The sequence below is a fragment of the Tympanuchus pallidicinctus genome, unplaced genomic scaffold, assembly GCF_026119805.1.
Source record: "Tympanuchus pallidicinctus isolate F22 unplaced genomic scaffold, pur_lepc_1.0 scaffold2, whole genome shotgun sequence".
NCBI lineage: Eukaryota > Metazoa > Chordata > Aves > Galliformes > Phasianidae > Tympanuchus > Tympanuchus pallidicinctus.
In genome coordinates this window covers 24,027,556-24,040,561 of record NW_026294721.1, presented here as the reverse complement: position 1 = coordinate 24,040,561, position 13,006 = coordinate 24,027,556, and the positions used below count along the sequence as shown (strand labels likewise).

Genomic DNA, 13,006 nt, shown 5'->3' with positions numbered 1-13,006 from the left:
TTGTGAAATTTTACTATATCCTTGTATATCCTTACACCCTTTATAAAACAATGTTAAACACATGTCTGAAAAAATGATTATAGATCTATTTAAATAGAACAGGTATATACTTAAGTCTGAGTGCTTTGTTGTGGTAAAGTTTTTCTTATTTTTTTCAGTTGATAAGCTCTATGAGCTCAGTAGCAGAGCACTGTCTCCCCTCCTTGTTACGCACCTTGTTTGACTGGTACAGGCGTCAAAATGGAACAGAAGATGAATCCTATGAGTACAGACCTCGATCTAGCACAAAATCAAAGGGGTAAGAGTTTTCCTTGCAAAAGTCTGCTTAATTTTTGTGGGTCTTGTAAGAAAATGTAACTGCGCTTTGTGTTTGGTGTTTTTTTGTTTGTCTGTTTATTTTTTGACAAACATTTTGTATTTTGATCTATCACTGACTAAATCTGCAGAGGAGGAAGATGTTTTGAGATGTTGCATTTAACTGTGTGATTGATATCCATAAAATGACTTAATAATTTTGTGGGTGATAGAAAGAAGAAGTTTGGACCCTGATTACTTCAAGCTAGTTTGTTTCCTTTGGATTTTTTTTTTTCGGTTGTTGGCAGGTCAAGAGGGCTTGAGATCTTAGTGCTGCATCAAAATATAAAGTATTTCTAAGCACTTATACTTGTGTGTCACTGTAATTGCACGGAAGATATGTGCGCTCCTCTGTGATATTTGTGATTGGTTGTGTATGATATGTATGTTCTTGATTTTGTTTATTTAATTTTGTTTTAGGGATGACCAACAACGTGAAAGAGACTATCTACTTGAAAGGAGGGACTTAGCTGTAGATTTCATTTTTTGTTTAGTTTTAATAGAGGTTCTAAAACAGGTAAGCTTTTTGACGTATTTCTTTTAATTATTTTTTTTTTCATCTCAGTTTCAGTCACCTCCTCTAAAATTTTATGTAGAAAACTGGAGCATATGTATGATCAGCAGATGTAAGGTTGTAATCATGCCCTGCCTTATCTCAGTTCATTTCTTGGATCCGCTAAACCAAAACTGCTAATGCAGTATAAAAAGTAAAGTTGTAAAAATAGCATTTTATTCACATTCAGCACCTTTTGTGTGCTTAGACAATTCTGAAATACAGTGTGAAATTGAATAGTAAGATTAAAATATCACATTTTTTTAAATTGGAAAGGATAAGTAACTGTATTTTGCCTTTTGCTAATGTAGCACATGCACAAGTTTAGTTAATATAAGATTAGCATTGGTATATGCATAAGATCGCGGAGTTTGGCTTCAAGTAACAGCCTTTTCTCTTACATATTTGAGAGAAAAAAAATATTTGAAAGTAGTTGAAGCAGGAAGTTTGCTCATATATTTTGTGTCTTTTGTGTGTAGGTATGTGAAAATTAATTGGCTTTCTGTATTAAGTAAAGGAAAGGATATGGCTTAGTTTGCAGATAATTTGTAGGAAAATTGTGCTTATGTGGTTGTGTATGGCATGTTTGTGGTACAGAGAAAAATGGGAATAGTGAAACACAATTCAGAGCTGTCAATCCTTTGCTGAGAAACCAACGAGTCACCTAAAGGGAAATTCCTATGCTGCAAACATAGCAACACAGTTAAACAACAGTATTAAAATGACTGAACTATTATGTGTTAGTGTTTTACAGGAAGCATATAAATAAATTGTTCATGTTCCCTATCTGCTTCAGTTTTTCTATCAGTGCTGGAAATAAAAGGGAAATGGAATAGATTGTGTGAGCATTTGCTGCATTCTGAACTGGTTTCACTTTTTCTGTAGAGTAGTATGTGTGTTGCTAATGGGTCCAGATTTCAGGAGAGGTGCCACATTTTTGGTCTGAAAAGAGCCTGAGCCACATCTTTCATAGTGACTCTTGTTCTCGGTGCACCTTTTACACATGTAATCCAGATAAGTGTTTTTTCTGGAGTCAATTAATTCAGTGCTTATTCTTCAGTCTTTTGAAGCAGGAAAGAAAGTTCTGAACAGAAATTCTGATGTAGTTTTGATGATTACTTTCGTTTTAGTAGGAATTCTCTACATCTTGAACTTCTCAATGTGGAATTATTTCAGTGTTTTGGCTGTATTTCTTCTATTAGAGAAATTATTTGTCTAAATACCTTTCCTAGTCATCTGAAGAAACCCAGGAAACAGCCGTCTGTGTGTCTAGTGGTCTAGATGCTCCTTATTTTGTATTTCGTATTATTTTGTTTGATCTTTAAATTCTGTAGAAGTTCTCATCCCAAATCACCTCTGCAAGCTAAGAGTCAGGGTTCTCTCTGCATTAAAATGCATTCACAAGTCTCAGTTAGAGGTATTGCCTGCTTTCCACCCACCATGCCCAAATTTTCTTTCTTAAGAGCCCTGGTAAGAATATTTTTCTCTGGGAAAGTACTTCAGTGGGCCACTGAACCAAGCTATCTCACAGAGAATCCTTCATTTACTGTAGTCTTGCGGGTTATCTGAAGGAAGTATGTTCAGCCCGTAATGTATTTTGTATTTAGGCAGTCAAAGTGTCGAAAGGATAGCTATCAATAAACATATTTACATTCACATTTAATCCTGCCTGTCTTCCTGGAAGCCTTGTCATTGTTTAATTCTTGGAAACTGGATATATAGTATGCAAGGGTTATAATCCAGCCTCTTCTGTAATTAGTGCAGAGCAGCTGGAGAGAGGGTTAGGGCACGACCTGTGTAGGAGCAAAAATCTTACTTAAATGACTGCGTATTACTCATTGTATTGTATAGCCATGTAAACAGCCTGTTCCAGTAACCACAAGTTCTTGAATAAATAGCTTTATTTACACAGAAGAGTATGAAATTCTCAAACAATAAATGCTTCATTTTTTGTAGCCAAGAGAGTAATCTTTTCTGTATTTTAAAAATACACTTGTGTTTTTCAGTCAGCTGTTTCCTTTTGAAACTGAGGAAGGTAGTGGTGTTAGAGAACCACTGATTTTTTGTTTTGTTTTGTTTTTAAGAAGGACCTTTTAAACAATGCATGATTTTGTCATCTAATTGTTACTTAATGTTAGGAAGATTTATTGCTTTGTCTATTTGCATTTGCACCAAACCTTATGTGGCCACCAATATTGCTTTAATTTTAAGATCTTATGCTGTGTAAATGTTCATATCTTGTGGCATGAGGTTGGCCTCATATGCCAGCAGAGGATTTGTGCTCTGATGAGAGTAGGAAATATTTCTGCAGGGCACCTCACAGTCCTATTTATGCACTTCATACATCATACACATATGTGCACAGTTACTTACCTATACATAACACTTTTGTTTCAGATACCTGTTCATCCAGTGCCAGATCCCTTAGTACATGAAGTTCTAAACTTGGCTTTTAAGCACTTTAAACATAAGGAAGGGTGAGTTTCATCTGCATTCATCTGCATAAACGATTTGTATATATATTCAGCCTGTGCTTCACTGTGGTAGTTGTTCTCATTTGATTGCTTCACATGTAACACATTGGTGATAATATTGTAAACAAGCAATGATTGATAATTTAAAACTGAACATGTATTTTGAAAGAGCACAGCTTTGTTGGATGTAATAATAATAGAGTTAATTTTGCACAGAATGATTTACATAGCCAACAAGTGCCAGAAAAGAGGATTGAGGTTAGATAACAATAGTATCTACTAACTTCCTGTATAAAGTGCATCTGATCAATGAAACAACACTATTTTACACAGAGTCAAAGAATCATAGGGTTTGGAAGAGACCTATGAATGTCATCTACTCCAACTTGCTGCTAAAGCAGATTCCTTATGGCAGGTTGCACAGGGTAGTGTCCGTGTAGGTTTTAAATATCTCCAGAGAAAGAGACTCCACAACTTCTCTGTGCAGACTGTTCCAGTGCTGTTACTTTCAATGTAGAGAAGTTCTTTCTCATGTTGAGATGAAACTTGTCCAATTTGTGCCCAAATGTCACCTATGCTTTTTATTTATGAATTTCATTGTTTTATGGTTATGTTACAGGATATGGAATGCCATCTTTTTCTTTCTTTCTTTCTTTTAGGTATTCAGGAACCAACACTGGGAATGTGCATATTATTGCAGACTTATATGCAGAAGTGACAGGGGTTCTTGCTCAATCAAAGTAAGTTCAATCTCTGACTCTTCTTGGGGAAAATGATAGTAGAGTTGAAAAGTATTTAATATAGCAGCATTTGTTAGTGGCCTCAATTACAAATAATTTAGGCTGATGTTTGTTCCTCATGTTCCAGCACAATAGATTGAACAAATCGAGGTATAATCTTTACTTTAGTACAACAATGAATCAACTTGAAGATGCAGAGAAAAGAGGCTGGCAGTAGTTGTTCTGTTAACAAGTGTATTCCAATGTGGTAATCACTCTTGAAATGCCTAGCTTTTAAGTATCAGGGTTCATCTTGTTTGTCTTTAATTTACTGTAGAAGCTGATATCAGTTACAGAATAAAGACATCAGTTCCGAGTTAAGGACTTATTGTAAAAGAAAATGCAAATAAATGCAATTTATATCCCTTGTTCAGGTTTCAAGCTGTTAGGAAGAAGTTTGTCACTGAATTAAAAGAACTGCGGCAGAAAGAACAGAGTCCTCATGTAGTGCAAAGCATCATCAGTTTGATTATGGGAATGAAGTTTTTTAGAGTAAAGATGTATCCTGTGGAGGATTTTGAAGCATCATTTCAGTTCATGCAGGTAATCGAATATCACAGCAAACTGATTTAAGCATTATTTTGAATGTTTAGATCATGAAAGTGCAACAGTACTTACTGCAGTCAGTTACCTCAGTTGTGTCATTCTTCATCCTTTTCTGTTAGTTTCAGAGTTCTCAGATGCATGAATCATTTGTTTCTCTATGGTTTATGATTATCTACCATAATGAGAACCCATTCTGAGTTGTCACAGTAATGTGGCTAACCTGTAATACATGAAATTGTTTGAGACTAAATAGAGATAGGTAGCAATCTACTATTTTTATTTCTTTATGAAAGTAGTTTGAAAAAGAAGTTTCTTGAGATATCTTTTTTTAAATGGCTGAGATACCAAGAAGCACTTCTGTTTGAAAAACACTTCATTCTCAGAGAGAATTTGAATCTTTGTTTGCTTCTGTTGACTGTGGATCGAACAATTGTTTTGCTGTTTAACAGCCACTGACCTTGACATTAGTCCTGAGAAATCTACAACTGACTGGATAGTTCAGTTTCTTTCAAGTTTTGTACAGTGAAGCATGCATACAGATTTATGGATATTTGTTCCTCTGTAAAATTGTTTTTGCATCCTTGTGTCAAAGTCACCTTGGAAATTCAAACAAGTACATAAAAATGTAAAATTTAGTTTATAGTGATTTCAGTGTAAGGTAAGCATTTATTTTTGGCAAGTAGAAGAAAAATGTGCATCTTTTTTTATTCTGAATAGAAGAAAAAAAAAAAGAAAAAAAACTTTCAAGTTTTCATTAGTTCCTGGCCAAAAGGCATTTAAAGTTTCCAATCTTTTGTAAAGTTGTTATTGTTACAGAAAGCAACACCAACTGTTTTCAAAATTTGTAATTGGTGTGTTACTGTGAGTAATATTTATGGTACGATATTTCTAAGTCTTTCTTCTTTTTTCAAAACCTTTTTTAATTCTTCATCACAAAGGAATGTGCCCAGTACTTCCTGGAAGTAAAAGATAAAGACATAAAACATGCACTTGCTGGCTTGTTTGTGGAAATTCTTATCCCTGTGGCTGCTGTAAGTATTATTTTTTTCCTCCCGCCATTCTCCTTTTTTCCATTTGCTTCCAATAACCTTCATTATGTTGCATTTTTAGATATTTAAAAATGCTACTAAGTAAGTTACTAATGAGCACCTGTGTAAACTTTTGAAGGGAAGTTTGTTGGTACAGTTTGCAGATTAGATGGTTTTCCCATATATTTTCAGGACTTTTTAACACTCTTATTTTCTTGACTCATATCACAACACTGTGATTATATACTTGTTCTAAAAGACGGAAATTTCATGTATTTAATGTTCTGTTTATTTGGAGATCTCACTGAATTTCTTTATTAGCTGAAATCTCTAAGATCTTTCTAGAATAAACTGATATATATAACATTTTTACAGTCAGGTAGGGAGAGTGTGAGCTCCTATGGAAGAAGAAAAAATCTAGCATTGAAGAATATCTTTGACCTCTACTTTCTCTTTCAAGTGTTTGTCTTGACCTGCAAGGATATGTTCATCTTCTCTAGATTTCTTAACTTTGGAACTTTAAAAAAATATATATTAAAATGGAGGTGATATTTCATTTTAAGGCATGACCACAGAGATGTGGTGTTGATAGTAACTGTTTATTGACTAAAGTTTTAGTCTTACCTGGGCATATTTCTTCTCTTTTCTAGAGAAGAATGACCTAACTTGATGAGAGGTAGATGCATTTTGAATTGCATAATTGCGTGACAGGTCAAGTGAGTAGTGAATAAAGAAAGTACTTAGCATTTAGGTAAATATGACTTTTAGTTTACAAAATTGTAATTTAAATAGTAAAAACCCCACGTTTATTGATTAGACAAAGGCAGCATTAGAATTGGAACTAGTCTGTGGTAGTCACAGAGGCAAGCACATCAGCTGTGCGGTGCGTGTGTCTGTGATGAGCTGTGGATCTCTTCCTACAAATAGTGGCTGAGTCAGTGCTTTCAGCAGTTGGTGAGGCTGTCTTGATCTTTCTTTCTGACTCACTGAATCTTTAATCATTTCGTATAAATGGCACTTCTTAAACAGAAGCTGAGAACCCCATTCCAGGTGGAAATAGAGTTGAGAGGGTTAGTCATTCTCTACGTGAGATGCAAATTCAAATCTTTTCAAGTAGGGGGAAGAACTGAATCTGGATTTGCTGTTATCTTGGGTACAGAAAATCACTAGTGAGTAAGCTGTTGGATTTCAGCATTATGATTTTGTTAGTGTTGTTCTCCTGCTGAGTCATTTAGGCATTTTTAAAAAATACAACCGGATGTGGACCCTCCAGGTATAATGGATGGGTGAATATTTGGCACAGGGGAAGTTAAAGTTGATCTATCAGCTCAAGGTTATATCTGAAAGCAGCAGTGAGGTGTTGGCAACAACTGGCTCCAATCTATGAAGTGTCACTAGGGGAAATACCGAACACCTTAGATCTTAAGAATAGCAAAAGAGAAATACTTTGGACGTATGACAAAAGTCATTTGAAATGTAAAAATTTCTTTTTTACACTTTGAAGTATACAGTATTTTGGTTTTTTTATGTCTCCACACCATGAATGTATTGAGATTGTTCTTAGCAATTTGGACATGATATATCTTTTAATAACTCTTATTTCTGTAATAAAAAACTAAACTAACTAACTAAATAAAAATTTGTGTGTATATATAAAAAAGCTTATGTTGGGAAAACTGGAGAAATGGCGAAATCACTTTCACCTTTCTGGTTCTCTGTTAAAAAATACAAAATGAAAATAAATATGTTTGCTTCTGCAGTGTTGTAAAGAACATGCAATTACCAAACTTACTTTTATAGATAATTTCTTCCAGAAAAGCAAAACAAAACAAAACATACAAAAAACAAACTAAAAAAAACCAAACAAACAAAAAAGCCACAAAACAGGCCAGAATTCAATAAATATGAAAAAAAAAAACCAAATCCAAAGAATAGAGTAGTACATCAAAATTACACTTAAATTGATTATAAGAGGCATCCGGAGAGAAATATAAGAGATGAGGGGAGTGGGGAAAAGGCTGTTTTGAATGCAAGAATGGATTGTGTAATAAAAATGTAGAGGTGTGTTCATCTCCTTCATTAGTTGTGCAAACTGTGCAAGGACCACTTGTGTTGTTGATTGCCTAGTAATCTGTGTGTCATTTCTTTCAAGTTTCCAGTTTTTCATAATTAGGGGATATAAAAGGAAAGGGGAGCACTGAAAAAGGGGAACAATGAAAAAGTAATGGTTGTTATTTTTGAAATACATTAAATCGTACTTTTAAAGGGTTTCAGTGTAGTTTTATTTATTATATGGTGGCTAACTATTTTACATTCTTTTCTTTAAGTATGGAAAACAAACCGTGTTTTTAAAATAATGTTTTGCAGTTGGTTGGTTGTTTTGTTACTTATGTAGCTATGGTGATGGTTCATTATGCTTCTGTTTATATTTCAGACTGTTATCAAATGCTTAGCCAATGTGAGATTTAACTTTTGAATGTTCTTAAATTCCATGAACATTCTAATGCATGTTTTAAATACCTTCTTTATAAAATTTTAAATCAATTTATGTGTGTATTTTTTTTAATAGGCTGTTAAAAATGAAGTGAATGTGCCATGTTTGAAAAATTTTGTGGAGATGCTTTATCAGACTACCTTTGACTTGAGTTCAAGAAAGAAGCATTCGCTGGTATTTTAAAGAAATATTTCAACTTCTGCATTTTGTTCATCATAGGCTTTTAAGCTAATACATTATCTTATGTTAAAAGCTGTATTAATTTCAATCTCAACTCTTCAGTTCAAGTACAATCCAATTAATGCTACATATATTGCATTTGCTTTGATATTTATCTGTTTCTTTGTGCAAGCTGTGGTGCTGTTATCTCATTTGTGAGATTGTTTTTAAATTGATACTTGTTCTTGGTTTAGTTCATTTTAGGACAGTGTTATTTAACTTGATAACTCTTCTGATAAGAACTTACATACAAGGACTATCATGTCTAATTAAAACATGGAAGTGGCAGGCAAGACTTACCAGCAAAATAACAGCCTATTAAGTAGTCTTGTTCTGCTTGTTTTTTTCCCCTCCACGTGTAATCTGTTCTTCTTTTTCCAAAGTATCTTATTACCTCTTTCTGATAGAAATCTCTACAGATTTCTTTCCCCATGACTACATTTTAAGCAAATCTTTATGTTAAAAAAGCAAAGCTAGGTCATCCTAGTTTGCATATTCACAGCCATTATCAAGCCAGTTTTTCTTGATTAATCAAAGTACAGCTTGAGGAGCAGTAAAATCTCTGACAACCTCGAGTCTGCCTCAGTTTATTCTGAGCTGAGAGGTTTTGTTTTTTCTTCAAAGACAGCTCCCTCTCCCACCACAGAAGACCCTGGGAAATGACTCATAAGATTGCAGGGAAAGCGAATATTGTAAGAAGGGCGAGATCTGCCAGCAGCCTTTGCTTGAGATCAGGCCTTGGTAGATGAGCTCCACTGTGGTCCCCTGGTGCTATACTGCGAGCTCTGCAGCACACAGCTTACAACACTCACTCCTGGCTAGCAGACGTGTCCCAGTACAGGGCAAAGGCTACAGCAGAACACTAACCTGGTGACCAGTCCTAGCTGCTGTGAGAGCCTGAGGCAGGAACCAGCTCTATCTCATTCTCGATGTACAAGACTTGGGAGGTCTGCTAAGAGCAATTTGATCGATTCTTTTTCCCCCCTGCTCGTAGGCTTTGTATCCATTGATCACCTGCCTGTTGTGTGTCAGTCAGAAACAGTTTTTTTTAAATAACTGGCACGTTTTCCTGCAGAACTGTTTGTCACATCTAAAGGTAAGAGTCCTTTTCAATTCAGAAACTGTTGCAAATCAGTAGCATTTGTTCCAGTATGTTCTCAGACACCAACTGCCAAATAAATACAAGTACTTAGCTATTTAAAAGGACACTGTCATTTAAAAAAAAAAAAAAGTCTTTAGTCTTCATTAATACTAAACCTTTTATGATGTTATTTAATTCTGGAAATGGATATCTCCCTTATGGGGGCCTTCAGTTTTGTTGAGCGAAATCTACAGAAGTTTCTGCTAATAAATGCTGTCATCTACTAGATAAAGTACAAAGTATAATTTGAAGATTACATTTGAGAAAATAATTTATGTTCATTTACTGAAGGGACAGAAAATGAATCTCTGGTCCTGAAAATAAATAATGTCTACAGCTTGTGATATATATTTTCCATATCAAAATTACAGTGTCCTTTTAACCTTGTGGCTTCAGTTCTTAGCATTGTAAACAAAAGTTGATTGACAAAATGTGGAGATTTTGATGCTTAAAAAGTAGGGATTTCTTTTCATGAGTTACTTACAATATTAATTGTTGTACATATTCTTTCCATAATTTTGATTAACATAGTTCATGATTTTGCCTAAGCATTGATTTTGATAATTTTAATAAATTCTTTGATTGACCTTTACAATATTCATTCTGGTTAGGTATGAGTGGTGATTCCAAAGCTAAAATATATAAACCAGCATGAAGTGTAATGGAAAGAGGGTTAGCTGCTTGGATTGTTAAGGATCATTTTGTTTTCATGACATCTTCCACACTTTTCTGTTGCTTGTTGGGTTTTTGTATATTTTTCACCTAACATTCTCTTGCAATATTTGCCTAGATTTTTTATGTTGTTTATTTTGCTTACAGAGGCTTCTTTTGGTTTTATTTTAAAGCTTTTTAAAAAATTTCTTACAATCTAGGAATTGCACTTTTCTGGCATAATGTCCATTGCTGATAATGGATGTATTAAAACTATAAAAGCCAGTGAATTCAACTGGTAGCATGCATTTTATATATTTTTTTAGTTTTGTTAACTACTAACAGCTTAACACATTTATTGTAAGGCTCTATTCAGCAGAAATTTTATGTATGAATTTCTGCAACTCAGAATTGGCAGTGCCCTGATGCTTTGCCATCAGTGAGTTATTTAGGATGCTTTTGGGGTTGCTTAAATTTGGCCTATCAAATACTACAGGGTTTTTTTTGTGGGGCCAGGGGGGGAGGAGGTGCCTAGCTTATGCAGAAACTTTTCTGAGGTTAATCCTAAAAATTACACCCTTACTGTCCTCCTATGTCTCGTGAATGAATGTGTTCCTTTGTTTCTGAAGCTAATTAAATGCATGCAATCTGTCATAAGTAATCTCATTAATTTACAAATCTGATTTTCACAGCAGCTTAGTCTTTTAGATTTCCCTTTCCCCATTTTATTTCCTCATTTCCTAGTCACCAAAGTTATTTATTTGCAGTTAAGTATGTAAAATGCAATCAGGATTCTAAACCCATCATGTCTAGCATCTTTGATGTTATTTAACGAAGTAATGCTGACAGTTATTGGGAAATAGTTTGGAGTGCTAAGAAGTTCAATCTTAGCCCTGTCACATGGAGAAGTTAAGAATTACAGCAGTCATAACACCAAGGCCTTGTCACAGGAATGCTATACGATGAGCATGGACTGAAGAGGTGACACAGGCTGTGAACTCATGGTGCTCAGTTCATTCCATGATGACTGCCAAGTACATTCTTTTGCCTGGCAAGGAATGTCCTGTGGCCACACTTCAGTGGCGGAAAATTAAGCCCTCTCCTGTTTTGGTGGGGTGAAATCTCACACCTTGACAGTCTCTCTGTAGTAACTGGTGCACTGTGTTCATACCCTGTGGTATTTCAGTGCAGTTACTTCATTTGGCAGCTACACTGTCCTTGATAACATCCCTGAAGGTGCTCTGAATCCTGATCTAGCAAGATTTATTGTCTTTGTAAACTGTTGGTTTCAGTACATGCCTTGTTAGTTATCCTTAGAGTGGCCTTAGCCTGAGGAGAAAACGTCCCAACTTAGGCAGCCTAAGGTGTTAGTTCTTTTTCCTTCCTACTGCTAAGTTGCTAACTGCTATGAGGAAGGCTTAAATAGCTCTGGGTCTGGACCAATGCAAATAGCAGATAAGTGAGTAGGAAGGGATTGGTTCAGACCTAGCGGCTACCAAATAGAGCGCCTTGACATATACTGCTCTCACCTTAATCCACATATTAGCTGGGTTGCCATTGCAGCTTTGAGCTCAGGAGAGCTAAATGTGTTGAATTTCACCAGTCAGTAACATCAGTCTGTATTGGAAAATCATTTTGCCTGCTTTTCTGATTAGTATTTAGACAAAATAATTTTAGCAGGTTTGTCAGAAAATTGATTCTACATCTTACAGGGAGAGGAAGGAATGTACAGGAACATTTTTTTGCCACTATAGAAAAAACTATTTCTACTGAATAGAGTCCTTGGTGTACAGCTATCTGTTGTTTTTGTGCTTTTTTTCATCTAACATGCATGTGCCTCCCATTCTCATGTTTGTTATGTTTTGCTGTCTCACATTGCTTTATTTAGATGCCATCTAACAACAGTATCAGAAAACAAATAGAAACCCTGCAGGTGAGTTAATATGTTGTTATAACTCAGTGAAATGTTGCTTTGTCTCGTGTAAATAATGTATTTTGTACTTTTTTATGTTAATCATTGTATTTTGTACTTTCCTTTCTCTGTAAAAAATGCTCTTGGCGTTGTTAAGAAGCCACAGGACACGGAATGTTTTAAAGGTCTTTTTTTCATGATAGGGAGCAAAGGAGAAAGACAGAAAACTGATATCAGTTTGTCCTAGGGGGTGAGAATGTGAGTGAGAGGTTGCATATCAGTATCACAGCTGGTTTCCCTGACCAACAATGCATGTTTCCACTGGAATTAAACTACATATTCAGATGTATGGGTCTTTTTCTGTTAATTTGTTCCAAAAAATGTCTTGCATGTGAGCAAACTTGAAAGCATTTTCACAGTAAAAAATGTGAAACTGATTTACTGTAACAACTTGCAGTGCACTAACTTGAAAGACTTTTACACTGTTGGTTTTGCAGGTTTTAAAAAGTAGGAAATGTTTTAGTTCAGAACAGAAGAAAAGTTTAACATCAGTATTAAAAAGTACTTTCTTCAGTAAGTGACTACATTTGACTAACATGGAAAAAATGCTGTTTTGTTTCTTGCCTTCATTGAGATATGTTTCATTGACTTGTCTTAATGTGTCATGTTAGACCATTGTAGATTTGCTCTTATTTTTTTGTTTTATAACTGAGATACAGTTCTTTAAAGTTTATTCCATAGTTTTCTGATATCATTTATCCGGGTGAAAAATTCTAGGATTTGGAACAGAACTGTGCTTGGGAAAAAACAAACAACCCACAAAAGAGAATGCTTTAAAATCTGTCAGACATCAGC

At 34.9% G+C, this 13,006-nt stretch overlaps 1 protein-coding gene across 9 annotated transcripts in view; it reads left to right on the top strand.

Annotated features, from left to right (window-relative positions):
- Positions 1 to 13,006, top strand: part of FRYL (FRY like transcription coactivator) — a 156,500-nt gene that overhangs the window by 76,221 nt on the left and 67,273 nt on the right. For 7 of the 9 annotated variants that reach the window (XR_008206483.1, XM_052681908.1, XM_052681909.1 and 4 more), the window contains 9 exons: positions 159 to 298; positions 775 to 871; positions 3,305 to 3,384; positions 4,041 to 4,121; positions 4,535 to 4,703; positions 5,645 to 5,737; positions 8,304 to 8,402; positions 9,442 to 9,543; positions 12,128 to 12,172. Coding sequence is in view for 8 of the 9 variants with exons in the window: in XM_052681908.1 (XP_052537868.1) it covers positions 159 to 298; positions 775 to 871; positions 3,305 to 3,384; positions 4,041 to 4,121; positions 4,535 to 4,703; positions 5,645 to 5,737; positions 8,304 to 8,402; positions 9,442 to 9,543; positions 12,128 to 12,172 (906 nt within the window). In the remaining variant the exon portion in view is untranslated. The remainder of the gene's footprint in view (positions 1 to 158; positions 299 to 774; positions 872 to 3,304; positions 3,385 to 4,040; positions 4,122 to 4,534; positions 4,704 to 5,644; positions 5,738 to 8,303; positions 8,403 to 9,441; positions 9,544 to 12,127; positions 12,173 to 13,006) is intronic. The other 2 variants (XM_052681903.1, XM_052681904.1) reach the window with 1 other exon arrangement.